The 27,597-nt window shown below is 39.4% G+C and overlaps 1 protein-coding gene across 3 annotated transcripts; it reads right to left on the bottom strand.

Annotated features, from left to right (window-relative positions):
* Nucleotides 1-354: 354 nt before the first annotated feature.
* Nucleotides 355-27,218, bottom strand: LANCL1 (LanC like glutathione S-transferase 1). 3 transcript variants are annotated; one of them, XM_008145206.3, is made up of 10 exons: nucleotides 27,170-27,218; nucleotides 26,763-26,859; nucleotides 22,220-22,337; nucleotides 12,681-12,888; nucleotides 9,874-10,009; nucleotides 9,164-9,310; nucleotides 6,299-6,481; nucleotides 4,813-4,989; nucleotides 4,285-4,357; nucleotides 355-3,694 (listed from the first exon to the last, which is right to left on the bottom strand). In XM_008145206.3, the coding sequence occupies exons 2-10, from the start codon at nucleotides 26,841-26,843 to the stop codon at nucleotides 3,618-3,620; spliced, it is 1,200 nt and encodes a 399-aa protein (XP_008143428.2). In that variant the 5' UTR covers nucleotides 26,844-26,859; nucleotides 27,170-27,218; the 3' UTR covers nucleotides 355-3,617. The 3 variants fall into 3 exon arrangements, with proteins under 3 accessions (XP_008143428.2, XP_028006888.2, XP_054579119.1); XM_028151087.2 differs by lacking the exon at nucleotides 27,170-27,218 and adding an exon at nucleotides 27,068-27,154; XM_054723144.1 differs by lacking the exons at nucleotides 26,763-26,859; nucleotides 27,170-27,218 and adding an exon at nucleotides 26,333-26,431.
* Between the last annotated feature and the right edge of the window lie 379 nt (nucleotides 27,219-27,597).

The raw sequence follows: 27,597 nt of genomic DNA, 5'->3' as shown, positions 1-27,597 counted from the left end.
ATGTCATCTTCTCGATTCCAAGTTTCTTTTAGAGCTGTCATCAGGGAAATCAATTTCTAGAATTATGCCTTTAGTTATTAGCCACAGGGTGGATTCTCATATGTATAATGCACTGCCCTGCTTGAAGCTAGTTGATTCCTTCCTCCTAATTCTACAATGATCAGATTTAAAAATATTTTCCTCTAATACATTTCTATTTTCAGAAAGTACTGCAAATCTTGTTTCACCCAACAATGAAGAAAAAGTCAGAAAGAAACTGTAGGGGGTGAGAGTATAGAGAAAAAGTCATCATTTACTACTGAAGAACAATATTCTTATGTAGAAACCAAATCAAACAAAAAGTTCAAGACAATATATAGTCCTAATAAAATTTTATTGAGAACCAGTAAGTCAAGTCCTTTACAGAACAGAGAAATACATATGATCCAGCCCTTCCCAATAAATGGCAATGTAACATTGGGGTGGGTTCCCTGAATATCCCAAACACTTAGTTTTATACCTATAGGGGAGAAACAGTTCTACAGCTTAGCAATATAGAAAGGGGTGCTTTGACCTATTTAGGGGAAGCAGAAGTGGAATTAATTCAGTATGAGTAACAAAGGACTACAGAAGAGTTCTAGTAGCCAAAGGAATAGATGAGCAAATGTCTACTTCTCACATGTTGTATTTAAAAGTCAGCTAGTAGAAAGCAGGGCATCACAAGACTAGACACAAATTAGCCTGAGGACATGGGAGCAAAGGATCTCCGTCCATTCAGTTACATAAGAAAGCAGTAACAAGGAGAGAAAAGAGCCTTCGATCCATTTTTACCCAACGCTCTACCTACCATGAAGGCTTTTGATGCCAAATAATTGGAACTGACATCAAAGATGAAAAGGGAGCCAAATGACTCTAAGGATTAGAAACAGACAACCTGGAGGAGACCAAAGCCCAGTGGGATGGATGAAGATAGTTATGATAATGTGAGCATTTTTTCCATGATGAAAAGTTAACTACTGCAATTTTCATCACTACAGGAACAAACATAGGCAGGACAAATGAACACTGTGCGGCAAGCTCTCCAGGTTTTACCACCTAGTCTTTTCATGGAGACGAGGCACACTATTGAGTTTTCCGGGAGGCAAGTTTTGGGAAGGTTTTTTTTTTATTTTTCACCAAAAAGAAAAATACATGAGGGAAAAATGATACAACAGAAATACAACTGAAATGATGCATCTCCCTTTTAAAACTAAGAGAGCTAGTGTAAAAGTTTCTTTCAGTTTCTACCATGGTCTTAGTTTATAGCTTTTGCCTAAGTTAAAATCCTATCAAACTTTCTCAGCTCTTATGCATAAAAATTAAAAACAACAAGGACACAAATATAAAGTCCTGCCAGTTTTGTAAGTCCTAAAAAGAAAAAAAAGGGTACTGAATTGTGTTTATATAGATGAATTTGATAATGGATGATAGTAGCCAGATTGTAATTCATGAATAAGAATCTTATTCAAAATATTCTTTTCCCTGCCTTGAAGTCTTCCTGGGGTTAAATTGATTAATTTAAATTGACTAAGATGTTTGGAGAAGCACTGTGATCAAGTCTCTAAGAGAAATTGTGTTTTGTTCTTATTCCTTTAGTTAGTAACTATAATTGCTAAAAGTACAGGCACAGTAGAGTAAGATAGTTAACTAAACCAAGTGGGTTTTGTTCCTTCCAGCTAGACACCCCGCCAAGGCAAATGAGCTTTCCTGTGGATGCTGACACCACTGCCGAAACGTTCCTGGGAAGGCAGAGCTTGCACATGGCTCTCAGCAGCACTTGAGAAACCCAAGAGGCACAAGGTTGTCCCCGAATAGCACAAGTCACAGAGGACAAGCGAATCCTAGGACTTGAGTAGTGGGCTGTTTTTTAGATCCTGTTGTCAGTAGCCTTTAAAGCAGGGGTGGGGAAAGTCTGGCCCATATATGGCCTGCGATATCATTTGGTCTGGCCCTGCCAAGGCATTAGGGGTGAGTTAATTAAATGTTTGACCAAATATAGCAGGCTAATTTTTAAGTTGGTAATTCTGTAGGGCCTGCGAATGATGTTATAAATATCCAAATGGCCCTTGGCAGAAAAAAGGTTCCCCACCCCTGTTTAAAGGCTTAGACAATTTCCAATAATATTAGCTATTTTGGTGCTTCGTGGAAAACAATAGGGGACTGCAGGAAAACAATAGGGGACTGCAGGAATCAACACACACTCAGTGGGGTTTTGGCTCAAACTTCCAATAAGAAATAGCATGTTTTTATGACTGAGAAAGCTGTGAGATAGGCACATTTAAAATTTTTAGACCCTGTTGTTTTTAAAGCTGCAAAATGTTCTAAAATTAGTCAAAACATAGAGCAAATAAGACAAGCTTGAGAAAGGCAGCAATGGAAGGAGTAGAAGCTGATGAGTCAAAACATTTGTACAGGCATGAAGCACCAGGGATTCTGCATCTACTATATAAATCCCCTAATCTGAGGGCTCAGAAATTGATGAATGTAAAGCCTAACATATGCAAAAAGGCAGGATCCATTTGTTCTAAGCATGATCACTGGATTTATATCAAAAGCTTAGTGTTTTGTTTTTTCAAACTAATGGCTATACATACAGCACCCTCCTTTTAAATAGAATTAGGGTGTTTTACTACTTAGTGAAAAGACCTACGTCCAGACAGATTGCTAGGAGGGGGAACGTGGCTCACGTCAAACAGCCAGCACGAGAGCAAAGTCACTGCCAAGCAAGTGAAACACAAGCCAAGTTTAGAAGGCCAATGGGACAGGGTGGACTCAAGTCCTCAGCTACGACATATTCACAGCCTGAACACTGGTTTCCTGATCTTATACTAATTCTACAGAACAAACAAATTTAAATAGTTACAAACTGCTCTAGCTTATTTTAGAAAAATAACACTTAACAACTCTTGTTAGCTTATCTAGAATTAACCTTCAAAGCAGAATTTTCATGACTAGAGCCTGGATGCTTTCCTAACAAAAAGGGGCAAATGTCAAAGTATGCTGATCTCTAGTTTAAATAAGCATTGTGAATTTAAAAAATGGCATTTAGGTTGTGAGAGCAGTTTTCAACTCCTGCAATTTTTGTCCTGGAAGCACAGAGTTATATTTTTGTTCCCTTTCATAATCAGCCACACAGAGAAAAGCAAAGTCATAAAACTGTCCTATTGGAAAAAAAATACTAAAGAGCAGAGGTAGAGGGCAATGTCCAACAATAATCATATATTTTTCTGTTATCTACATTCAGTTTCTTTTAACCATTTTTAGTACAGTAACAGACAATTATATTCATAAGCTTAAATAAGAGCAAGACTTCCTCCAAGTTATAAAATATATATACATATATGCCCTCAAAATATTGTACATATCACCCAGCTTCTTTTTTGGAAGAAAGTGAAGTTAAAGTTAAAGGACTTTCTTGGATATTTCAAAATAAAAATAAACGATATAAAAAGCAAGTGAACTAAAGACAAATTCTGAAAAAAAAAATCTACTAAACCAAGTATACAGTTTGACTGTTTCATTGAAAAGCAATGACAGCATTTAACTCAGGTCTGATATACAGAAAGGGTCATGCATGAGTTGCAGGGCAGGCTGTCCTTTTATAGCTCAAATGCAGGAAACCGGGCTTTCGAGGGCACTAGGAGGTCAGCCAGGAAATAGATTGTTCCAGCCATTCCTGAAGGGAGAGAAAGAGGAAAAGTTAATATACCAAATGACTCCATTTTAGAGAGTGGCTTCATTTTGCAGCAACAACATTACGATATTAATGGCAATGATTTAAATGAGGTAGGCATCTGTCTATATTTACATTCCTTGCAGTTCAATATTAGAGGAGACCACCAGTGAGGTGTTCAGCCGCTTCATCCAGTGGAAGACAGGAGGGGGAGTGGAGCCAGACAAGCTCAAGGCACAGCCCTGCCATTTGCTATGTGAGCAATGAGGGTCGCCTACCTGTCTTCACATCTGTGACGTGAGGATAATGTCTGTATGCTTTCACTGAGATTTATGACGGCATCTGCATAATGCCTAGCTCGTGCCTGGCTCCATAATGGTAGTCACCATTATGACTATTAGTATGAGGTCTGTGCTAGTCCACGTGCTCACTGATTTTTAATACTGAGCTGTTGTACTAGGAAATAAGGAAGTAGTTTAAGAGATGATTATAAAATTTACTTGTTGATAAAACTCCGATTTAAATACATTAACTAGCAAGCAGAGCAGTGGACGCTGACATTATAAGGCAAATAAGTCATGTGGGAAGAATACCTTCAAAGAGGGAGAAGGGGGTGTCCGGTGTTCTGCATCCATGATCCCCATAATCTAAGCACCATTCAGCAAACTGAAAATGAGACCAAGTTAGTTTACTGCTGTGATTTCTTCCAGAGACCCCGACAAGCTGACAGACATTGTCCATAAGAATTATTCTAAAAAGTAAAAAACTATCTTCCAGTCAGAGAAAAGGAGTTAATGCAGAGAAATACATGGCCTGGAAGAGTATGAAACATGAAGGGAATTTAATGAGCTATCTGAGCCATACATCTCCAAGGTTAACACAGAAGAAACGAAGGAATGAAACCACCCTCCTTCTTTCTTTTTCTCTCAGAAATGCTGTTGAATAGAATTATGTCCGTTTAAAAGAAAGATAATTCCACTGAATGGTTTTGAAGGTTTTTCTTAAATAGGTGTGTGCCCCACAGATATGGTTTAACAAATGAATGGAATAAATCAGATGAACTAGAAACCTTCCTACAGCCTCTGGGAGAGGTGCTTTCCTTTTGGGGCTCTGACTCCTACCTTACAGGCCCTGTACAGGTACTTGGCGTCCTGCGTGAGGTTGTACAGTGCCAGGAAGGCATAGGCATTCCCTGCAGTGCCATGGCACAGCCCATACCCCTTCTTCAGCAACCCATGCTGCCAGATCACATCAGCACACTGATAGGCATCGTTGAGATACTGTTCCTCTTTGAATACCTGCGGAGTCAGGGACATCGTTTTATTTTAAAGGATAGGAAAGAAAATTCTATTGATATTCCTCCTTGATAGGAAAGAAAGGGAGATGGAGGAAGGAGGGAGGGAAGTGGCTTGGCAAGAAACGATAAAGGATTTAGAGGTACAGAGATATAGTACATCAGTGGGGACAAATTAAAAAACTGCTAGCTTTTTAAAAAATAAAATAACCGGGCATGATCTTGTTTGCATGGTCTAAGTTGTAAGTGTGTGTGTATGTGTGGGTGTGTTATTGGTGAAGCATTATTTTACTTGAAACTTGCTGTTATCATTAGTCATTTCCCAAAGAACACATGCTACCGTCTTTGGTAACAATGATGCCCTTGACTAAAAGGAAGTGTCTTTACATACTGAAGGAGAAACTGTGTATATAAAGTTGATTACAAAAACTGATTTGGCTATAAAACACTGCACTTTGTCAGAAAAATAAAGATACACCTTTACAATCTTTTGTGGACTCCTATATCTTAATCGAAGACTTGAGGAATATTCTGATTAGACATTTTAAGTATCTCATTTCAAACTAAGTGATCTTAAACATAAAGGCAGTTTTAAAAGATTTTCCAAGTTTCTAAAGTAAAATTTGATATACTAAAAGCTGACTTAGATTATGAGATGCCTGTCTGTAGATTTGTAATTTATAATGTTTTCAATGTTCATGGATGCATGCTATAGTTTAGATCAGAAGTTCACTCTACTGCATGGCTGAATACTATTCCACTGTAGGCAGATACCACATTTTGTCTATCCATTCATCTGCTGATGGGCACTTGGAATTATTTCCACCTTTTGGCTGTTGTGAATAATGCTGCTGTGGAACATTGGCATACCAGTGTGTTTGAATCCTTGATTTTAAATACCTAGGAGTGGAATTGCTGGATCATATGTTAAGTCTAAGCTTAATTTTTTGAGGAATTGCCCAACTGTTTTCTCCAGCAGCTGCACCATTTTCCATTCCCACCAGCAATGTGTGAGGCGGATTCGTTCTATTTTTTTCATCGAGTTCCTGGGGACTCATCATGGCTCTGTAACTGAGGCTATAATCTTGGCTACTCTAGTTGTCAGGGAAGCAGTCTCCTGCGCTGTGAAATAATGTCTGCTCTGGTGCAGACAGACACTGTGAGAATGAGTTATAATCCATTTAGCAAACAGTGAGTCTGACAAGTGATTTATCTATTGCTCCTGTAAGGATTATGCATAAAATTAATTTTAAATTTTAGAATTTTATGTTATATTTTCCAATTTATTTCTAGAAGGAGAAAGTTCACAGTACCTTGTAGGCCTGGATGAGCATGTAGATGACCCCAGGGGCACCGTGGCACCAGTGGACCAGCAGATCCCGAGAGTCGCCCACACAAGGAGGGTAATTGCCGGAAGGGAACTTCAGCTGGCAGACATAGTTTACACTAGGCTTGACCAAGCTGTGCAGCACTGCATGGCTCACCTGAAGGCTGGGCTAAGAGTGAGAAAGGGAATTATTAGTTCTGCTGAAGCAAACAGATCTTCCTGAGCCCCAGGAATGAGTTTTAAACCATAAAGAAAACATGACCAGAAGGAATTGGAAGTCATTAAGAAATTTTGGATTCCATCCAATTATTTCGTCTACTGGAACAAATTAAACTAGGCTATCAGTTAACTCTTTGGCCTTATGTCCATATTATTTTTCAATTTTTGTTATCTACATACATGTAAATAACTTTTCTAAGTCAATGCTTGAGAGAGTGAGTGTTAAGAAAAGTTTTAACTCCTTCAGCATACATTAAAACCCAGAAAGAGATCCACAAACAAAGAAAAACTTTCATTATTACATTTAGATGTTTCCAATGGAAAAGGGTACAAACAAGTTAGGAGACCTGGAATCTAGATTCCAAACTGCTGTGTGACTCTAGACCAGTGGTTCTCAACCTTTCTAATGCCGTGACCCTTTAATACAGTTCCTCATGTTGTGGTGACCCCCAACCATAAAATTATTTTTGTTGCTACTTCATAACTGTAATTTTGCTACTGTTAATGAATCGTAATGTGAATATCTGTGTTTTCTGTTGGTCTTAGGCTCTACAGGAGCGGTTCTCAACCTGTGGGTCACGACTCACAGGTTGAGAACCGCTTGCAGGGTCGCGACTCACAGGTTGAGAACCGCTAGCAGGGTCTCGACCCACAGGTTGAGAACCGGTTGTGACCCAGAGGTTGAGAACCGCTCCTGTAGAGCCTAAGACCATCGGAAAACACAGATATTCACATTACGATTCATTAACAGTAGCACAATTACAGTTATGAAGTAGCAACGAAAATAATTTTATGGTTGGGGTCACCACAACATGAGGAACTGTATTAAAGGGTTGCGGCATTAGAAAGGTTGAGAACCACTGCTCTAGACCAAGCCTTTCTGTAGAGCATTTGGGACTGATACTTACACAGGATGATTTTGATACAACAATGTACCAGATTCATAGGACACACTGAAACAGAGCATATGAGCCTCCATTTTTGATAGCATTTTTAGTTTCTCTTTTTGATTCAAAGCACTGCTCACTTCTTTAAATTACAAATTCAAAGTGTTGTCTTTGCCAGGCAGGGGGTGAATTTGTGGGGATAAGGGGGGCAGTAGCGTGAAGCACAGGCAGGAGGCTGTGGTGGCAGGGAATTAGGCCACACAGATGATAAGGCTTTCAGACACTGAACGTGCACTGAGCTCCTTAGGGACATGTAGATTCACTTGATCCAAAGAATATTATTCAAGTTCAATTTAAAATGTTAGCGTAGAATGAGTGGATTCTCCTCAAATTTTCAGGAATTATCCAAAAGGCCCCAAACATATATTGCTTTATGCTGATACATAGGCACCTCCTGGAATGAACTTTTATAGGACTAAAAATGAAATAATTTAAAATAGATAACAATCTGCCAATGGAAAACTCAGTAGCTGTGTTTCCAGATTTCTTACTACAGAGCAAAGAAGGAGAGGGTAAGATGCTCTTGATGATCTATGTCAATGAAAGGTCATGTGACTGTTTAGTCACTGACACATGTGACTCAACTCACCTCGAAACTTCAGAAGACATGAACTCACTCTCCTTTCCTGAAAACTTTTAAGAGTTATATTTATTTTTGGAAATAGAACACTAATGAGGGGATTTATCAGAAAATAAAGGAATTTAAGTCTAAACTGTCGAAATCCCTAATTATAAAATTCTTAATTGAGAAGTGTAGAATAAATACAATAGTTGGTCTCTTATTGCCACTAACCCTCAAAGTGTGACTTTGCATTTAAAAGCAATAACCTTGAGTTTTCCAGCATCAATGTCATTGTTTAGTTATGGGGAGAAGGCAGGTCTGACATTGATTTTGCATTATTATAGCCAGCTACTCAACCAGTTAGTAGTATGTATGTCTAAGCATTCATGTTGAACATATTAATGAAACACTTCTCTTTATGCCACACTGTACTTTGGGAAGGTGAGGGGGACACCTTTGCTACCATTAAAAATCAATTTTCTATTGCCATAAATTCTTATTCACAAGTGCCAATTTATCCTTAAAGAAAGCTAAGTAAGCCCCAGAAATGATGCTCCCATGAGAAGTCCCCTTCTGACCTCCCCACTCCGATTATGCTGGCTGCAGTAAATTCTATTTGTCCTTAGTCTATTTGACTTTGGCTGATGTCCCACAACAGTATTTGATCTAAAGAATGGTTGAGCATAGCCTACTCAGCTATTTCTCAGGTAGGTTATACAAAATCCATTGGAAAGGCCTTGCTTTCTAAGTGAGCCTTAAGCAGCACATGCTCATTTGTTTTCTACTGATTTTGGCCTTACTCCTGGAATTTGTTTCAATGGGTTGTGTCTTACAATGTGAAATAAGAAGAAGTATCGGTCAAAACACTTTAGTCTAGACAAGTGGACCTAGGCAAGTATGGTCATCCATAAATCACCATCATCTCAAGGCACAGTGCCTTTTATATTTATTCACTTGAAATGCATCTTGGCAAATATTACTCTAGTTGGTTTAGGCCAGGTAATTACAAGGAGGGTGATACAGGAGTTGACAGAATGAAAAATGGAGCTGGAGCACCTGTCTTCTGACCTTGACAGTCAAGTCAGGACGCAGATGTTAAAGTGTCACCACCATCCCCTCGTACCTGCATCAGGAAGTAGTAAATCCCTGCCAGGCCATGAGCAGCCCCCACATAATATTCTTGGTACCACTCATACATCAGTGGAGTCTTTGCTGTGAAGTTTCTCTTTCTAGCTAGGTTTTCTCCAGATGTTAAGACTGTTTCACAAACCTACAGAGAAAAAAGCAACCAAAATAATGAGAGAATTAAAGTAAAAACCCTGCTGGTGGAGGTCGGAACCTGTTTGAATAGATTAGATCCTGGGGAACATGGCGAATTAGACACCAACTTAGGTCATGGAAGGGCAGTTAATTCATCACTCAGAGAGCGGGTGTGACTATATTCTGTCGGATAGGGGAGGGTATGGAAGATCTTGAACTCTTTTCACTACAGCTTACAAGGATTCACTTGTCAAAGGAATGCATGACTCCTCCGGCACCAAAGGAGGCACCTGCACCTGGAAGGTGAAACCTCCCTCATCTTCTTGGAAAGGGCCTCTAAACTCTCACATGGCTGGACTTCTTACTGAGTCACTCTCCCCAGCGTTTCCAACAGAACTCAACATGTAGCTGTTGGTTTTTTTGTTGTTGTTTTTTTATCATGCCCGACCTCCAGAGGTCAAGATACACCTTCCAGCTACTTGGGAGGTCTTAACTGGAGAAATAAAGTCAATAGTTTAGGTAGACGGTAAGTGGAATCCTAAAAAGACTCCAAAAAGCACAAAAACATGGTACCTGCTGAATATGGCGTTGAGGAATCTTTTCTACTCCAAAGTTCCTATTCACAAAGAGAAGAGCATAGATGTAGCCCATTCGTCCATAAAGCATTTCATTTGGAGCATGGGGATCAACCTTATTTAGGTGAATTAGCCTGGGAAGAAAAATACATGCTTGAGATAATTTGAAAGGAATTAGGTAGTGGTACATACCAAAAATGGTACCTTTAAAAAACACACATGAATATAATATGTATTATATATTTATATTTTAAAAACTTTTAACATATAGTTATAATTAATATAATATGTATGTTATTTTACATTAATATTAGTGGGGTGGGCCAGAGCACCAGTGATAGTCAGGATTCAAAGATTAACCCGTAACCGAATTTCTTTTCTTCAGTTCACAATGGAACTGTCAAACAAGATACTCAAAGGAAATAATACAGGAGTAGGGCCGATTGGAGGCATGCCCTGAGACTAGCAGCTGGGGTCAGAGAGGCTAAGAACTGCTGGCTATTAGGGAATTTTGCCTGGAGAAAGAACTAAGTCAACTTCTATTTCTGTAAAATGAAATGTACAAGTGAAGGAAAAAATCGTTGTCTGTCCCCTCTCAACGCCTTCCACTACTTCCATAGGCCTGTGGTCTGACAAGGGGAGCACACAATTTACAGTGAAGAAGACGTGTTTTAATAACCAGAATGAGATGATTCTAGTGACTAAAAGGGGACAATAGTTATGAAACAGACTGAGAAAAAGTTATGAAAGGGTCCTTAAGTGAACTTATTCCTCAGCAAGAAAGGGGTTTGAAAAGTATGGCTGCTTACAGTTTTTGACAAAGTTAAATGTTTCCATATTATATCTCAACAAATGGATGTATTTCAATCAAACTGTTCAAATATGCAAATGATGGCTCATGCACTTTTTTTCTTCTATAAATACAGGCATTAAACTCACAGTGGAATGAACAGTGGTTATCTTAGATACAGAGACACAGTGGCAAGAGATTGCTTTTGATTTCCTTGTAATACCTTGACTTTGTTTTTCCCCAATGTCAACATGGTCATCTGGAAGGTAGAATTATGGGCCATTTTGTTTCCTACTTCAGTATCATCATACACACACACTCCTAATATTTAAAGAATTTAAAAACATTTAATAAAAATTCTTTTTTTTTAATGTCTTAACTGGCAGCTTAGTAACATTGAGATCTTAAGAAAATAAAATTTGTTTACTAGATATGAATTCACCTGTTGTAGTAAACAGAATAAATGTGTCAGAGTCTTGATAAGAATTTATCATCAAGTTTTTATGTAATTGTATCAAATTGTATAGAGTTTGGATATAATAAAGCACTTTTGATTTACTTTGCAAAGATTAAAAATCTATTCAAAAGGAGGAATTACCATGAATTTTTTAACCTATCACTGCACTATGGAAGTTATTCAGAACAATTATTGCATTAACTCCAATGATGTTTTCACCCAAATAAAATATGTTTGAACCACTATTATTAGAAAAGTTTTATTTTCCATCATTATGACCTGCATCACCACTAGGTGGCAATATATAATTAGCATTCCAATTATTTTGCAGCCAAACTTTTTTGCATTTGGGAAGTTCAAAGTAGGTAGCAAATACCTTATGAATCTTTTAAAATAAAGTATTGCTCAGAGTATCTCCTTAAAACAATACAGTTTAGGGTAATAAAGTAAGTATTCCATTCTTTTCTGGTTTTGAATTCACATCATTAAAATTCATTAGTTGTATCTGATCATTATTAAAGGTAGGACTTTTATAGTAAACAGAATAAATGTGTCAGAGTCTTGATAAGAATTTATTATCAAAGTTGCCAGGAGTTAGAGAGGAGGGAAGAGGAATGAATAGGCAGAGCAGAGAGAATTTTTAGAGCAGTGAAACTACTATGATTGATACTATAATGATGGAAACATGTCATTATACATTTGTCCAACCCATAGAATATACAACACCAAGAGTGAACTGTAATGTAAACTGTGGACTTCAGTGATTATGATGTGTCAGTGTAGGTTCATCGATAGCAAGTGCACCACTCTGATGGGGGATGTTGATAATGGGGACAGGCGGCATATGGGGAATTTATATACCTTTCTCTCAATTTTGCTGTGAATTGAAAACTACTCTAAAAAGTAAAGTCTATTAAACAACTAAACAAAACAATAAAACCTTCGCTGGAAATGTCTGTATGTCAGCATGCTCAGTGGGAACCTACCATGCATGCAGAGTTGCATGGCAGTCAGATTTCTTAGCAGAATTCTGAAAGTGTTCATTAAACTCTAGTAAGGCAATAATTGTAATTTATTAGTACAAAAGTTTGGTAATTCTTCATAATTCACAACCTTCAGTGGACTGCCCTGACTTATATTAAAAATAAAAGGTTGGATTTACATATCATTTGTCCTTAAAAAAGGCAGTTTTGCATCAGTTTGTATATCCTTAGGAGGCCTTTCTCAACCCACTACAGGAAGTGAACTGCATTTTTTAAAAGTGTTGATCTTGGATAGTACCTTGGGTTAGTAATCATATAAGTAGGCTTTTGATCATTATTGTTACTGAAACTGATGTTTGACCTGGAATGTGTCAGTGTTATTATATTCTGTAATAAAATAGGGATAATGATTGTTCCTTAACTATAACATAAGAAAAATGTAAGAATTGATCAAATGACAGTACTAAGATTTGTTGCTGAGAGGAAAGTAAATTCACTAAAATGTTCTTTTATAACACGTAGAATTAATGCATAACAACAGGTAGATAAAAATCCGTTAAAAGAACCACGATTACCGGGTGATGCAATCATCTGCCTGCTTCTCATTGCTCATCTTGTGATACACCACAGCGGCCACAGCCAGGGGGCCTGCATCCCCACAAAGGAAGGTGATGGAACGCTTGGACAAACAGTTGAGACTTTGCTTTACATAGCCATGTGCCATCTGGAGGTAGGCAGGGTCCCCGAACACATCATAGAGATGTAAGTAAAGCACAGCAATACCTGAAAAGCAAATGGAAAATAATGTAAAAGTGAGAAAAGGGCAGGTGGCTGAATTACTTTGGTGTGCTGCCTACTCAGCAGTGTTGATTTTGACAAGCTGTAATAAATATGTAAACTACCCGGTTGTTCAGACGACCTTAGTTCTGGACTCAGCTTTATTACCAAGCAGCTCTAAGAACCAGACACAGGCACACTTCATTGTTCGAAGTTTCCTCATCATTATAACTCTAAATAATAGGAACTCTAAGACTCTCTAAGAACTCTAAATCTAAGTTTATTATTAATCTTTGTTGCACTCTAGCTATTGTATTAATGTATTCTTGGTGGTTAAATGATAGGTTATCAAAACTATGGTTCCAAATAAACAGTCACTTATTTATTTAACAAATAATAATTTACTTAATAATAAACAAGAAATGTTTGTTCATGTGAGCTAAAAAACTCAAAAGACTAGGGAATGAAAATTCAATTTCTCTTATAGATATAAGATTTTTTTTTTTTTCATGAGAAGGTGGTAGAGTAATCAAATTCCCTACCCAAGTATCATTCCAGGCAGGGATTATAAGAAAACTAAGTTATCTGAGAAATGAATTAAATTCCTCTGTATTTTTTTCTCTCAGTTGAGAACCCAGCTTCTTTAGAAACTATATTGTAAAAGCTGCCAATGACTTTAGCTTTGGGCCTTAATTGGATTCCTATCCTGGTCTTGAAGCCCTGTATGTAATTGAGCTGTTGTCTGTATGTCCCTATTCCAAATACCTGTCACAGCAGAGGGCCTCCCTCTGAAGACTCCTGGTCTCAGGGCAGATTCAAAGATGTGGCACAGGGAGCGTGCCTTCAGCATTTCTAGAAACTCATTGTTCTCCTTAAAGTACATTTTCCATCTCATTTACCATTTTTAAAAGATAGAGAGCCTCTGTTTAAATCTAAATTAATAGAGCCAATCTCTTCACAAATTTTCAATGCAGTAAAAATGCAGTCTGCAAAATTACTTTTCACTGTACTGAGGACAATTTTAAATTTAGGTAGTTTTCTCATTTTGCATGGGTAATCTCCAAAGCTTTGTGCTACAGACAATTCAATTTCACATGTATATTAAGACCAAATTTTCATTTCCTGCCAAAGTTAATAACATTGTCTGCTCTTTCAAAGTGGCTTGGCATTAGTAATTCCACAAGCTGAGATGATCAGATGTACCAATGCTTAAGGTTTATAGATGTAAGTGTGCAAAACCCCATATGTGGGTAAGAAAAGAAATCTCCTTTTCACAAATGATCAATGTCAAGAGCTTCTTCTAGAATTAGGTTCTTAATGGGCTTCATCTCATCCACACGAGGCATCTGCAGGCAATCTGTTTAAATTGTTACCCTTTCATTTTGCCCTCCTATTCCCATCGCTGCCTGAACTCCCTTAATTAAGTTATGTAAGCACCAAAGCCAGATAATGACATGACTGAGATCTGAGAAAATAAAAAGTGATTAAATACAAGCCCAATGATTGCTTTCCTTTGCAGACCTTTCTCTCATTATCAACAATTCCTCTTGGCCTAAGTATTTAACAAACAAAGCCCATGAAGTTTTGCAATTGTAAGGTTTGATATATTTCTCATGAAAAGAGGGTAATCACTTCTCAAGTCTCACAATATTTCATTTAAATAAAATATTTTGTTTTTTTTCTTTCTGATCAACAGAGCCAGCCTCTGGGATTTCAGGTTCTATTTCTCTCCTTCTCATTCTGGGCATCAGTGTCCGCTTATTAAGCAATCTCATCCAGGTTGCAATTTACGGTGTCTACCTTCCTTGTCGCAAAACACCTAAGGATGAAAAGGGATTCAAGTGAGGGGGTGCTGTGGCCAAATAGAAAAATGTATGGAACAAGCTTATTATATTCAGTCTAGGTCAGAAAAATTAGATAAAATGCCTAAGTCAAAGACAATGCTTCATCAATATTTTATACCCTAATTTAATCCTGGTCATGTAGCTGAGTTGGTTAGAGCATCGTCTTGATAGGCCAACTTTGTGGGTTTGATCCTGGTCAGGGCACATACAAGAAGCAACCAATGAGTGGATAAATAAGTAGAACAACAAATTGATGTTTCTCTCTCTCAAATCAATCAATACATTTAAAAAATTAAAACAAACAGAAAATAATGGAGGAACTACTAAAATAATGGTGGCCAAATGTCTTAAATCTGATTCTTACAATTTTCCAACCACTGACAATATTCATGTAGGAAAAACTCATCCAGTCCTTCTATATACTCACAGTTCTGGAATCAGCCTAGGCTTTAAAGGACTCTTTTCTAATATAATTTATCAAAATACAGTATGTTCTTTATGGAAGAAATTAAATAGTACTGCCTGGCTTAATATACATATGCAGTCTCATGCCCCACTCTATTCCTGTCTCCTAGAGGCAATCACTTTCAATAATACTAGTCATTTCCTCTAGTATCTGCCTCCATATTTCTAATAATAATATGCTTATGTGCTATCATGTCATTTCTTTATCAAACATTTTGACTCACAATCCATTTTGAAAGATGAGACTATGATAGAGACTGCTAAGTGACCCCCCCCCAAATGTACCTCCCTTTTCCTTCAACAATAACGCCCTGGACTTTAGCTAGGCACAGGGCTGCCTATAACAGTCTTCTTTGCAGCTGGGTATGGCCATGTGACTAAGTTCTGACCTAATGAGACATAGTGGGAGTAATGGGGGTAATTTCAGAAAATGTTGTTGAATGGAGGGGACTTGCCATTTCTTTCCTCCTGGTTGGAATACACTTGTTATGGTGTAGCTAAAGCAGCCATGTTAGACCATGAAGTAGCAGCTCTGTGATGAGGATGGTAAAGCACCAATATCAAAGAAGCTTAAATCCTGAAGGACTGTGAAGCTGTCCTGGATTGCCTATATACAAAAGAAAGAAATTCTGTTGTGTTAAAGCCACTGTCACTTTAGGTGTATCCCCACATGCTGGTAAGCCTTATGCTAAAGAATAGAGCTCTTTTTGAAGCTGGAGAGTGAGGCAGAAGGTAAATCACATAGTCTGTCTGGAAGGTAAAATCAATGGAACCTGGTGGGAAATGCCTGAAAGGGAGATATCCAAGTAGAGAGGTCAAGCAGGCAGCTGGATATATGAGTTTAGAGTTCAGGAATGAGAGGTTGGACAAATGTCCTCCAAATGTGTGGGAAATGTGTTAACCCAAGTGGTCAACGATTCCCTGATGCATTTCAGGAGCAGCTGGAGTACAAGACTCATTAATCCAATGCAGTGGGAATTGTGTCTGATTGAAAAACAAAAAGAAAAACTATGCTTCTCACCTCCTTTGTGGTCTTGAGAGGCCAGAAGAAACCCAGACATTTATTATTTTGATCTTAGGCTCCTGGAGCCCATTTGGTTGCTCAGAACTGTGGTGTCCAACATGCTCACCTTTACAGAAACTTAATTAAAAGTAAACAATATTTAAAATTCTTTGTTTCAGTCACACTAACCACATTTCAAATGCTCAAAAGCCCTGTGGCTAGTGGCTGCTCTGTGTACAGCAAAGCAACCTTTCCATCCCCACAGGAAGGTCTAAGCACAGCACTGCACTGAACAGAGGGGAGATGTTATTCTGCATGAGAAGTTCAGGAAGCCTGGCACTGCCTCACAGTTCCTTCTAGAAACCTCTTCTCTTGGAAATGTTGACAACAACTTGAAAGAAAACAATATATACAGTGAAGACCTAATAAAATTTTGTGCTAATAGAAAACCATTCTGGATTTCAGTATGGAAATGACCTAGATTTTTCTCTTCTGTTTCCTTCTGTAGCTACTACTCTGGGAAGGGAGGGTAAACTGCATAGGGACACTTCTAAATCTGCAATTTCCTTACTCAGCTATTTACCCCAGTAGGACTATAAATATAGCCAGCTGTTGAGAAGTAATTAATACTAAGCCTTTGAATTTCTGAGGGATCATTAGTTCCATTCATCTTGACCAATCAAGACCTGGTACTCTCAAACGTATATAGAGATGATAAAAACAAAACAAAAAAACTCCACAGATGTAAATACTTCTCTGTAATTGACATTTCAGAGATTATTCAGGGATTAAATGAATAGATGTTATTCATTTATCCACAATCAGTCCACACAGATGTACAGATCTTTGCCATGGTACTTAAGCTCCGTAAGGTATTTCCTTACAGGCCAGGGGCTCTTAAGACTCTCTTCATGGACCTGGTAGGAGAAATCATGTTCAGGCTACACATACTGCTGGAGTTACTAGAGGTGCTCAGCTAACACCCAATAATGGGTCACAATAGTTTGAGTGACATGAAGACACTAACTCCCTAAAGGAGGGGTGATGGGTTTTTATAAGTTTCAAATGAATGGTTCACTAGCCGAAACTTTAAATGTTCATTAATTTCTATGTTTTTATTTATTTTCAGATTTATGAAAATATAAGTGAAATTTCCTCTGATTAACCCCATACAATATGATCATCTGTCCTTCTATTTCAGGTTAGTACTTTATAATGTGTTATTTTATAACTGTTTCTCAATTTTGTGTGTTTGAGAGTATGCATTTCCATTTCTTCAACAAAATCATAGTTGTCATACCCAGTCGCTGCAGTTACTGTGCATAGTGCTCTGTATGTGGACACTGCTAGCTGTTCAAATATTCCTGTACTTTTAATACAGGCAATCTGGGAGGAAACTAGTTGGGAGTCCACAGCCTTAACTTAATGTTGCTCCAAAGACAGGAGTGGACGAGAAATTAAAGAGGGTAAGCGAGCACTCTGAAGATGTGTCTTCTTTTCTCCTGAACCTATTTGCAGAGTTCACTGTCCAATAAGAAGAGAGGTTAAAAAAATAAAAAGCCCTGGCCGGTGTGGCTCAGTTGGTTAAATGTAGTCCCATGCACCTAGAACTCGCCGGTTTGAATCCCGGTCAGGGGGCATGCAGGATGCAGCTGATAGATGTTTCTCTCTCTCTCTCTCTCTCTCTCTCTCTCTCTCTCTCTCTCTCTCTCTCTCTCTCTCTCTCTCTCTATCTCTCTCTCTCTCTCTCTCCGCCCTTCCTTTCTCTCTAAAATCAATTTTAAAAATTAAAAAAAAAGAAGTCATGTTTTCCTCCTCCTCTCATTGCCCTGCAGTGTACTGCTTCATAAGTGTCAAATTAGGAAGCGCTCCTAGTCTTTTATTCAGACTGCCGTGACTGATAAATCCTTCAGCGCAGTACTCTGAAGAGCAGGAGCTCAGGGCCCTGGCTGGGTAGGTTAGCTGGTTAGAGTGTTGCTCTGATGCGTGTGCTAAGGTTGCAGGGAAAGAGATGTGATTAACCAATATAAGAACTGCATTGAATTCCCATCCTTTCCCCATTCCACCTAGTTTTAAGGTACTGTTTTTAGTTTGCATAAGTGGTAGCAAGAATCGTAATGGCAGAGCACTCTCCATCTATCCAGCTATCCATCCACCCATTCACCCATCCATTCAACATATATTTATTAAGCACCAACTGTAGGCCTAGCCCAGTGTGTTAAGTGCTGAAGTAACTGGAATGAAAATGACAAGACACAGCCCCAGTCTCTTTGGTCTATAAAAATCTAATTGCTTAGATATGTCTTCAGTCTTTCCTTCCTGCCATTTCTTCTAGTCAATCTACAAACACTCATCCTGCTCTCTGTGCCTCATCCAAGCACACTGGTGGTATCCTACCCTTACAGTTGTTTTAGCAATTTAAGATAACATCAACACCATATTAAGTGCAGGCAGAAAGAAAGCAGGCGACACTCTTGGTGCACTTATCTAACTAGAGGTCACTGTGAAGGGCTCTAAGAAACCCAGTGTAAATCCACACCCTGGATCCCTTCTTCTTGTCCTACCAGCTCCTGCTGGGAGACATAGGGGCTTCTCATGAAGGTGAAGGACACTTGTTCAGGGCTCAGCTTACACACTGAAATGCTGGCTCTGATGAAGAGCTACTTAATAAGGAGATCAAATTGCACAGAAAAGACACCTGGCCAGAGCGATTCCTTTCAAATAAGTCTGCTATCGGCAGAAACGAAGACCACATGCTAAAGCTGTAGCTCAAAGGCTGTACATTTGGCAGATCAGAGGAACAGCGTCTTGAAATACTTTAATGACTTACATTTAGAGCGCAAGTTAATATCACTCCTGGGATTATGCTGCATATCCTCTTATTTAAAATGCTATCTAATACTTGAAAAGAGGAACTATATGCCGATCTTAGCCTCATTAACACTGTGAGTTGGTTACAGAAGATTCGGTCATGTCTTTTAGAACTAAAGCCTCTAGAGCCCTTGTGCATTTCCCCCCTCCAAGTGTGAGTTGATTATCATTTCCCTTAGGAATCATCACAGTTAAGAGAGAGAAAAATGAAATTAAATGAAGGCCAGCACTTTCCCTCATTCTCTCTCAAAGACACTAGTGACATCAGCCATCCCTTGGGTTTACTTAACCTTTTTACCAAGTTACCTGAAAGGAAAGAAATCTTTTGTACTAAATGTTTATTTCTAACACAAGAATACTTCATCTACTCATTTAATCCTTTATAATAACAATTCCTCACCAGTGTTTTGTGCTTTCCATTTTATAAGGAACTTTAAAGCCTTCGCCCCTCAGAACCTACAATCGAGCTGGAACAAAACCCAGGGCAGCCTCATGCAGTGGGTGTTATGCTCTGTAGTGATTCCCCACAGATCCCTGGACACCACCTAGGACCACTCCGCAGCTGGCCATCAGGCGTGACCTTCAGGGGCCTCCTTGCCTGCTAGTTTTCTGCATTGTCTGTTGTTATGTGCACAGACATACCACAGAATAGTTCTTGATGAGACACCTAGAGAATTTAAATGCTTCCCTTGCTTCCAAACTAGGAGCATGTACTATAAAGAACTCCTGATAATGTACCAGAAAAGGAGTAAGGCTAAAAATAAACAAAATGTTTATTGCCGGCATATGTCATATATCAATATCATAATGCATTACACTTCATTGTACTCATTTTATAAAGGAGGCTTTTGGTAATAAGAACTAAAGCTGTTTATTGCAAGTTTGATTTCAGACTTGGGTGATATTTCACATAAGATCCTCAGTTAGCCTTTTCAAATACAAGCAATTACGAGGAAAAGCTCCTGTTTTGGCCCAGTTAATTTTCTATCCTGAAACCATGCTAATATGTTAATTCAGGATTAGGCAGGAAAACACGGTCTACAGAACCACAATGGAGATCTCATTTTTCCAGCTGCAAATGCCCATAATTCTTCCAGGGTTTACTTTAGGTCCGATCCCTAATAACTTTCTCCTACAGACTTTAAATAGTAAATACTCTTGCCTGTCTAACAAGCCATTTCCAAATTCCTTTAATGTTTTATCAGGGCTTATGTTTTTCCATAACGCTTAAAACCGACTAATCATTAGCCACTTCTAAAAAGTGTGTACACATGAGTATCATTGTGTTGTGATTGCTTAAATTACTTCATATGAGAGCTTATATGCAGATCTTCACTTATAAAGTGCTGTAAACTCAAATGTAAAAGTGGAGTAAACACACACACACACACACACACACACACACACACACACACACTCATTTTCATTCTCTCTATATACATCTCTCTTGGTAAAGAGCAGGAGCTAACTTTGTCACTTACTAGCTTTGTAACCATGAACAGATATTCAGTCTTGCTCTGCTTCACTTTTCTCATCTGTGAAATGGGGCTATGAATAGTATCCATGCCATGGAGTTCTTCTGAGACTTAAGTTAGTTAATTAATGCAAAGCACTTAGATGGTGCCTGGCCTGTAACGTTATTGGCATACATGTACACACTCTCTGGCTTCTGTCATTCAAATGTCAATCCTAGTAACATTTCATTAACAATAATTGTATTTTAATCTTTACTCTTGTCCTTCAACATTCAAATGATCACAAAACTGCATATTGATGATCCTCATTCCTTTGGGAATCTAAATTTATTCATTATATTTTATTATTAAAGTACTAAGTTCTTGTTTTTGAATATTAATATACAGTAATCATTTGTTAATGCTCAACCACTGCATTGTACTTGTCCTGTTTTGTAAATCCTCATAATTTAAAATGCATAGTAGTGTTTATTAATGAGATTAACTACCAATTACAGCATACCTACAACACAACAGATACTGAATAAATGACAACTGTTATAACTTCCATTTTGAACCAATACTTTCATTTTATTCTCATCTTAACATTTCTTGTGTTAAGCTTCTAAAATCCACAAAAGTCATAAAAATCATAAAACAAAACTGTAAGATGGAGGAGGGTCCATGAATTCCTCTTATTTTATAAGATACTAGAGGCCCGGTGCACGAAATTTGTGCATTTGAAGCGGGGAGGTCCCTTAGCCCGGCCTGTGGCCTCTCACAGTCCGGGAGCCCTTGGGGGATGTCCTACTGCCGTGAGCCCAGCTCCTGGCTAAGCAGTGCTCCCCTTATGGGAGCGCACTGACCACCAGAGGGCAGCTCCTACGTCGAGCATCTGACCCCTGGTGGTCAATGTGCATCATAGCAACTGGTCATTCCACTGTTAGGTCATTTTGCATATTAGCCTTTTATTATATAGGATGACCTTCAATGTCCCTGAAAGATTATATATATGGTATATGAATTACTGGGAAATGGTGAGTCATGGAACTGTGCTTTCTTCAAGATTATAAAACAGTCTTTCTGTTTCTCCACATTAGTAGACTAATTGCAGTTCTTCAACTTTCCTGCTTTGGTTTCTCTCTCTTACCTTTTTGTCACCTATGTGCCATTCCTTCCCAAATTTTCTCCAACCTCTCAAGGATGGGTAAATCCATGAATGCAAACCAAGCAGCAAAGACTATATGGAAGGATTAGTCCACGGAATCTATGCTTTACCCTATGTTCTGTATGGCTCCCTGTTACATGGCAATTTTTATGAAAGCGCTTCTGAACGTGTTTTACTTCCTGTAGATAAATTCTCCTTACCTCCACTTCACACACTATATTGTGGGACTCTTCCCACTGAAATTGCATCTCCAAATTAACTATGTAATGCTGAACATCAATTTTTCTCTTCACAAGTTCAGCAGCCATCTACTTTTATGGCAGGCCTGAATTCCATGAATATGCATACCCTTTCCTAAGTTCAGAGCACTGTGAAGACTCCACAGGATACCAAGGCCAGGCTGAGAGCACAGCGGTCATTCACATGCAGATGCAGGAAGCATCTAGGGGCACTGAGTCTGACTGCTCTAGAAAGGTAATGCTTTGGCTCCTTCTTGCAATGCGTACACCAGCTCACAGTCAGCACTTCGTACCTGTCCAGCCAGTGTAAGCGGTGCCATCCCGATGGTCTGCTGACTTCAGGCCTCTCTCCATTTGCTGCAGAAGCTCTCGAATCTTATTGTTCAAGCGCTGTGAGAACTCAGGAGTCAGCTGTAGATATGAAGAGGAAAACAAAAATCAAAATGAATGGGCCACCTGACTTCTTGGACTATAGCTATCAAAAATAGGACGGTACTTTATTTCCACTTAGGCCACATTTTTCTGCCTGGGAGAACTGGACAATTATAGCAGGTCATCATTCAATGTTATTTCATTAGAACATTGATAAGGAAAATAAATCAATTCCTGCCAGGTCCACAGTCTGAGTTTTCTCTGGAAACTCCTGTTTCCTCCCACATCCCAAAGATGTGCATGTGAGGGATATACATTGTCCCCATGTGTGTATGTGTGTGTATGTGTGTATGTGTATGTGTGTGTGTGTCGCAGCCTGGGATGGAAGGGCATCCTGTCCAGGGTGGGTTCCTGCTCTGCGCCCTGAGCTGCTAGGATGGGCTCCCCCGATCCCCGACCTTGAACCTGGTTAAGTGGGTTGGAGAAGAATTGTCAGACTTTTTATTAATGTATATATAGCTCACAATTATTTCAGTGTTTAATATTAGAAGTGGTTTGGGTCTTTATTTAGAAGTTTGGTGATGTTTTTGTGACCAGAAATATACTGTAGCGACTTAACCCTTGTTTATACCACTGAGCCTCTGGTTTCCTTATATATTGGTTTGCTTAAAGTCACAGTTAGGACTTACTACATTTTATTTTTAAACAACAACAACAAAGAAACAAAACTTGTAAGTACTACTCAAGGCAGGAAATATAGTTGACCCTTGAACACAGGTTTGAACTGTGCAGGTCCATCTTTACGTGGGTTTTTTTCACTTTACTGTGCAGCTCAGACTTGTGTTGTTCCAGGGGCAACTCTGAGGTTGGGAATCGAGTATGCAGAGGGCCGACTGTAGTTACACTCCCATTTCTGACTGCCTGGGAGGTCGTGTCACTAACCCCCTACACTGCTCAAGAGTGAGCTGTATTCTTGTTGTAACTTCAGTGTTTTACATAAAAGTTTTAATTAAATGCTGAAATAGACCAAAGATAAACTGGCTCACAGTAATTTCTATCTAGTAGAGATCATCTATTAGTGAAACTAATACTTTTATTATAATAAACATCATTTTATTAAATTAACCACAAATCAGAAGATGTTTGCTGTTTTCAAGCCATTGGATTTTTAGTATTTAAGCTGCACCAATGTTAATTCCCTAAAGAAATTGTTTTTGTATTCTAAAAATGAGGAGAAACATTTATAAAAATCCATTTATAAAAATAAACATATTTTAACAGTTCACGGTCTATAATAAGTAATAATTTGCAGGTGGATTGAAGCTCACGAAGGCTGGGGCTTTGGGGTTAGTGACATCCATATGAAGACCCACAGATGCTGGGCAAACTGTGAGACCCACACAATCATTATGTCATTTGTCCTAAAGGCAACGGAAAAGCATTTCAAAAGTTCTGTATACACTGAGTCATGAAGTATCTTAAAAGGTCACTTTAATGGGTCCCTCAATAATTTTAGGACTCTGATTCCCAGACTTGTATTTCACAAAGCAGTCAAATTTCCAAACAATGTTAGGGAACATTACAAGGTACATTTTATTTCAACATGTAAGAGTTGTAAAAACAAACCTAACTACTACCTGTTGGCATCATAATCTCATTTTCTAAAAAGGACATAGTGAAAAAAGAAGGCTATATAGAATCCATACTAATAAAAGCCTTGGGGGCGATCAGGCCAGCAGTGGAGGGCAGTTGGGGGTGATCAGACTGGCAAGGGAGCAGTTAGGTGTCAATCAGGCCGGCAGGGGAGTGGTTAGGGGGCGATCAGGCTGGCAGGCAGAAACAGTTAGGGGCGATCAGGCAGGCAGGCAGGTGAGTGGTTAGGAGCCAACGGTCCCAGATTGTAAGGGGGATGTCCAACTGCCGGTTTAGGCCCTATCCCTGTGGCCTAAACCAGCAGTCGGATATCCCCCGAGGGGTCCGAGATTGGAGAGGGTGCAGGCTGGGCTGAGGAACACCCACCTGTGCATGAATTTTGTGCACCGGGCCACTAGTTATTAATAATAAGATATTAAGTTTTACTTCTGAAGATCATCTCTGTTAAGGCAAATCAGACTATCAACCACCTCTGGATTATTTATTCTGAAGCACCTCAATGATTCCTTATTTCACACTGAAGAAACCACATTGTGTGAAGGACATACTCCCATTACTTAACAATTTCTGCCAAGAGGTTAAGATTTCAATAAGTCTTGAAAACGCATTTAGTAAGATAAAATAGACTTAAATATTAATATGAAAGCTCTATAAATCTCAACTAGATAGAAGAGTGTGTCTACATGAGAACATGTCATCTTCTGATCATGGGTAATTGATCATCTTGCTTGGCCTTACTTTAAAGGACCAAGAATAACAAGAATGCCTCAGGAAGGGAAGTTACTTTCTATTTGGCACATAACTGCTCTTAATAAAGGTGACCTGCCTGAGAATATTGATTACTTGGGGCAGACCACAAAATTATTTAAACTCGAGCAACATTTGAAGAGTCTCTAAAAGCCCCTCCCCCCATTTTTATGATAGATGCCAGAAGACAGAGCAGTTTCTTATTAACATGTATATTAACAAAATAAGGAGAACAGATCTCCAGCATCTCATCCTTGGTGTTCAATGTTAAACACTTTTAGAACTTGTAGGCTAGTTTCTTTTAGGGATTTGTCCAAAAACCATGTGTTATGTAATAAATTACATTGATATCTTTGGACCTGAGTTTAAATTTATTAATATATTTTTCTCCCTTAGAAACAAGGGAGAAAAAACACATAATTTATAAGTAGCCTAAATAGTGAGTTGCATGTTCCTGAAGGCTTGTGTCATTAGGTATTTCCTCTAATGTTCTCTTTGCCAAGTTGTCATGAAACAGCATGTCCCCCTCCAACAAGACAAGACAAATACTTCAGTTTCTGGATCTGCAGAGCTAGGCAGAACGCAGGTCCAAATGGCCAAAAGGATGCCGTCTACCTCAAGATAATTATAAGCAGCTTTGTTTGGGCAGCTCAATTTTGGTCTTAAAAGAATCAGATTGCCCTACCAGTGGTCGGCAAACTCATTAGTCAACAGACCCATATGTCAACAGTACAACGATTGAAATTTCTTTTGAGAGCCGAAAGCCCACTTCTGCGCATGGGCCACGAAGTTTCAATCGCACTGTATGTGTGCGCCCGCACATGGTATTTTGTGGAAGAGCCACACTCAAGGGGCCAAAGAGCCGCATATGGCTCGCGAGCCGCAGTTTGTCGACCACTGCCCTAGCCGGTTTGGCTCGGTGGATAGAGTGTTGGCCTGCGGACTAAAGGGTCCCAGATTCGATTCTGGTCAAGGGCACATGCCCAGGTTGCAGGCTTGATCCCCAGTGGGGGGTGTGCAAGAGGCAGTCAATCAATGATTCTCTCTCATCATTGATGTTTCTATCTCTCCCTCTTCCTTCCTCTCTGAAATCAATATATATATATATAAAGAATCAGATAGACTCTAGCTCCATATACACTTTGATACCCTTCTATCCTATACCTCCTGTCCATCTCTGACCTCCCTCCTCCCAGCATCACTGGTCCAAGTTTATCTAGACGGATGAGTGCTTTAAGGAACAAATCAACAGAACCACATAAAGTTAACTTGACAGATATGACAAATCTAAGGCCATTATACTACATGTGAAATGCTCTCATATGACTGAGTTTAGAAGAAAGAAACTGGTAAAAATTTTAAAAAAGTGTGTGCACTTATCCAATCTAACTCACTCTTAGGATTTCTCAACTCGGTATTCTTAAAGAGAACTCCATTCTCTCTTAACAACTGTTTCATTAAAAAGAGAAATCACAGGCCTCTGGTAACCCATATCCAGGTTCTCTTCTGCACAGCAGTTTGTGAACTGCAAACCAATTTAATTTACTAGTATTTTTCAGCTGTGGGGCATGTCCTATAAAGAGTGGAAATGGTACAAAGCATGTCAGGCCCATGTCCCAAATTTGTCCTAGCACCTTCAGTGGAAAGATGTCTGTTCCACATATTCCAGTTTCATCATCACTCCGCCACTCCTTCAATTAACAGGGCGCATGCGGAATACCGCCAGGATGTTCACCTCACTTTAAAAAGCAAATAAAAAAGACCAACAATGCAAAATAACATGGCACACTGCATGTCCGCCTATTTTTAGAATGTAAAATAGTAATGACTGAGGTTACTTCAATAATATTAACGATTCCTTATAGATAGTCCACATGTTAGGGCTCACATTGTATGTTTTAACATGCATTGTATATATTTAAGATATATTTTATGTCGTCATCACCGAATTATGTGTGTTGTTTGTTTTTAAAGGGATGCGCATCCCTTGCAGGCAAAACTGAGCTCCCTTCCAAACCCTGGGGGCTGGAGGAAGGGGTGCAGGCAGGGGTCCCCCAAACTCACCCTCCCAGCAGGATCAAAGTAGCCTTCGGCCAGGGACTTGTTATAGTCGGCATAGGGGTTCGGGAAGGCCCTTTGAGCCATGGCGCCGGAAGCGAGCCTGCAGAACAGGGGAAAGAGAGAGCCCAGCGTGAGAGAGGGGCGTGGGCCCGGCTGCGCGGGCGGCGGCCGGGCTCCGGGCCACACTCCCGGGCCGGGCCCTGCGCCCCCGCCCGGTCTCGACGGCCCGAGGGGACGCTGGCCCCACGGCGGCCCGGCCGCCAGGGCGGGGCACCTCCGCGCAAAGGCTGCCAGGGCCCCGGACCCACCACGATGCAGGGGACCCGTCTTGCACCCCACGTCCCCACGACCACGATTTGAAGTAACTGCCACGCAGTGTCCAGAAGCCCAGCCCCGCCCCGGCCTCTCACCCCGCAGCCTGCGGACCGTAACAGAAACGGCGCTGTCACCGCTCACTTCCTCCCAGAGGGACCAATCAGAACCTTCGTCACTCCGGAGGCCCGCCCCCTTCTCGCTGTCAGTTCTTTAAAGAGACAGGAGTGTGATTTCTAAAGGATGAGAAGGGATCGTTTTATTTCTGGGGAGCTGGCGTGGGGACATAGTTTAATGTAACGTGCAAATGGACCCAATATTTCCTACCTCTGTTCTCTCTTGACTTTCTTTCTTTTTTTTTTTTTTAACTTTTAGGAAAACTAATTCAAGTCCAAATAATTCATAAGAAATTACAAAAGAAATCTGGAGAAGAAAAAAGAACGCATTGAGAAATAAACATTCATATTCCTACAACTAGGACTGGATAAAATTGGAGAGAATAATGCCTCTCCAGAGATTTTCCAAA

Source organism: Eptesicus fuscus, chromosome 11 (genome assembly GCF_027574615.1).
Source record: "Eptesicus fuscus isolate TK198812 chromosome 11, DD_ASM_mEF_20220401, whole genome shotgun sequence".
Taxonomy (NCBI): domain Eukaryota; kingdom Metazoa; phylum Chordata; class Mammalia; order Chiroptera; family Vespertilionidae; genus Eptesicus; species Eptesicus fuscus.
This window is presented reverse-complemented; position numbering and strand designations above follow the sequence as displayed.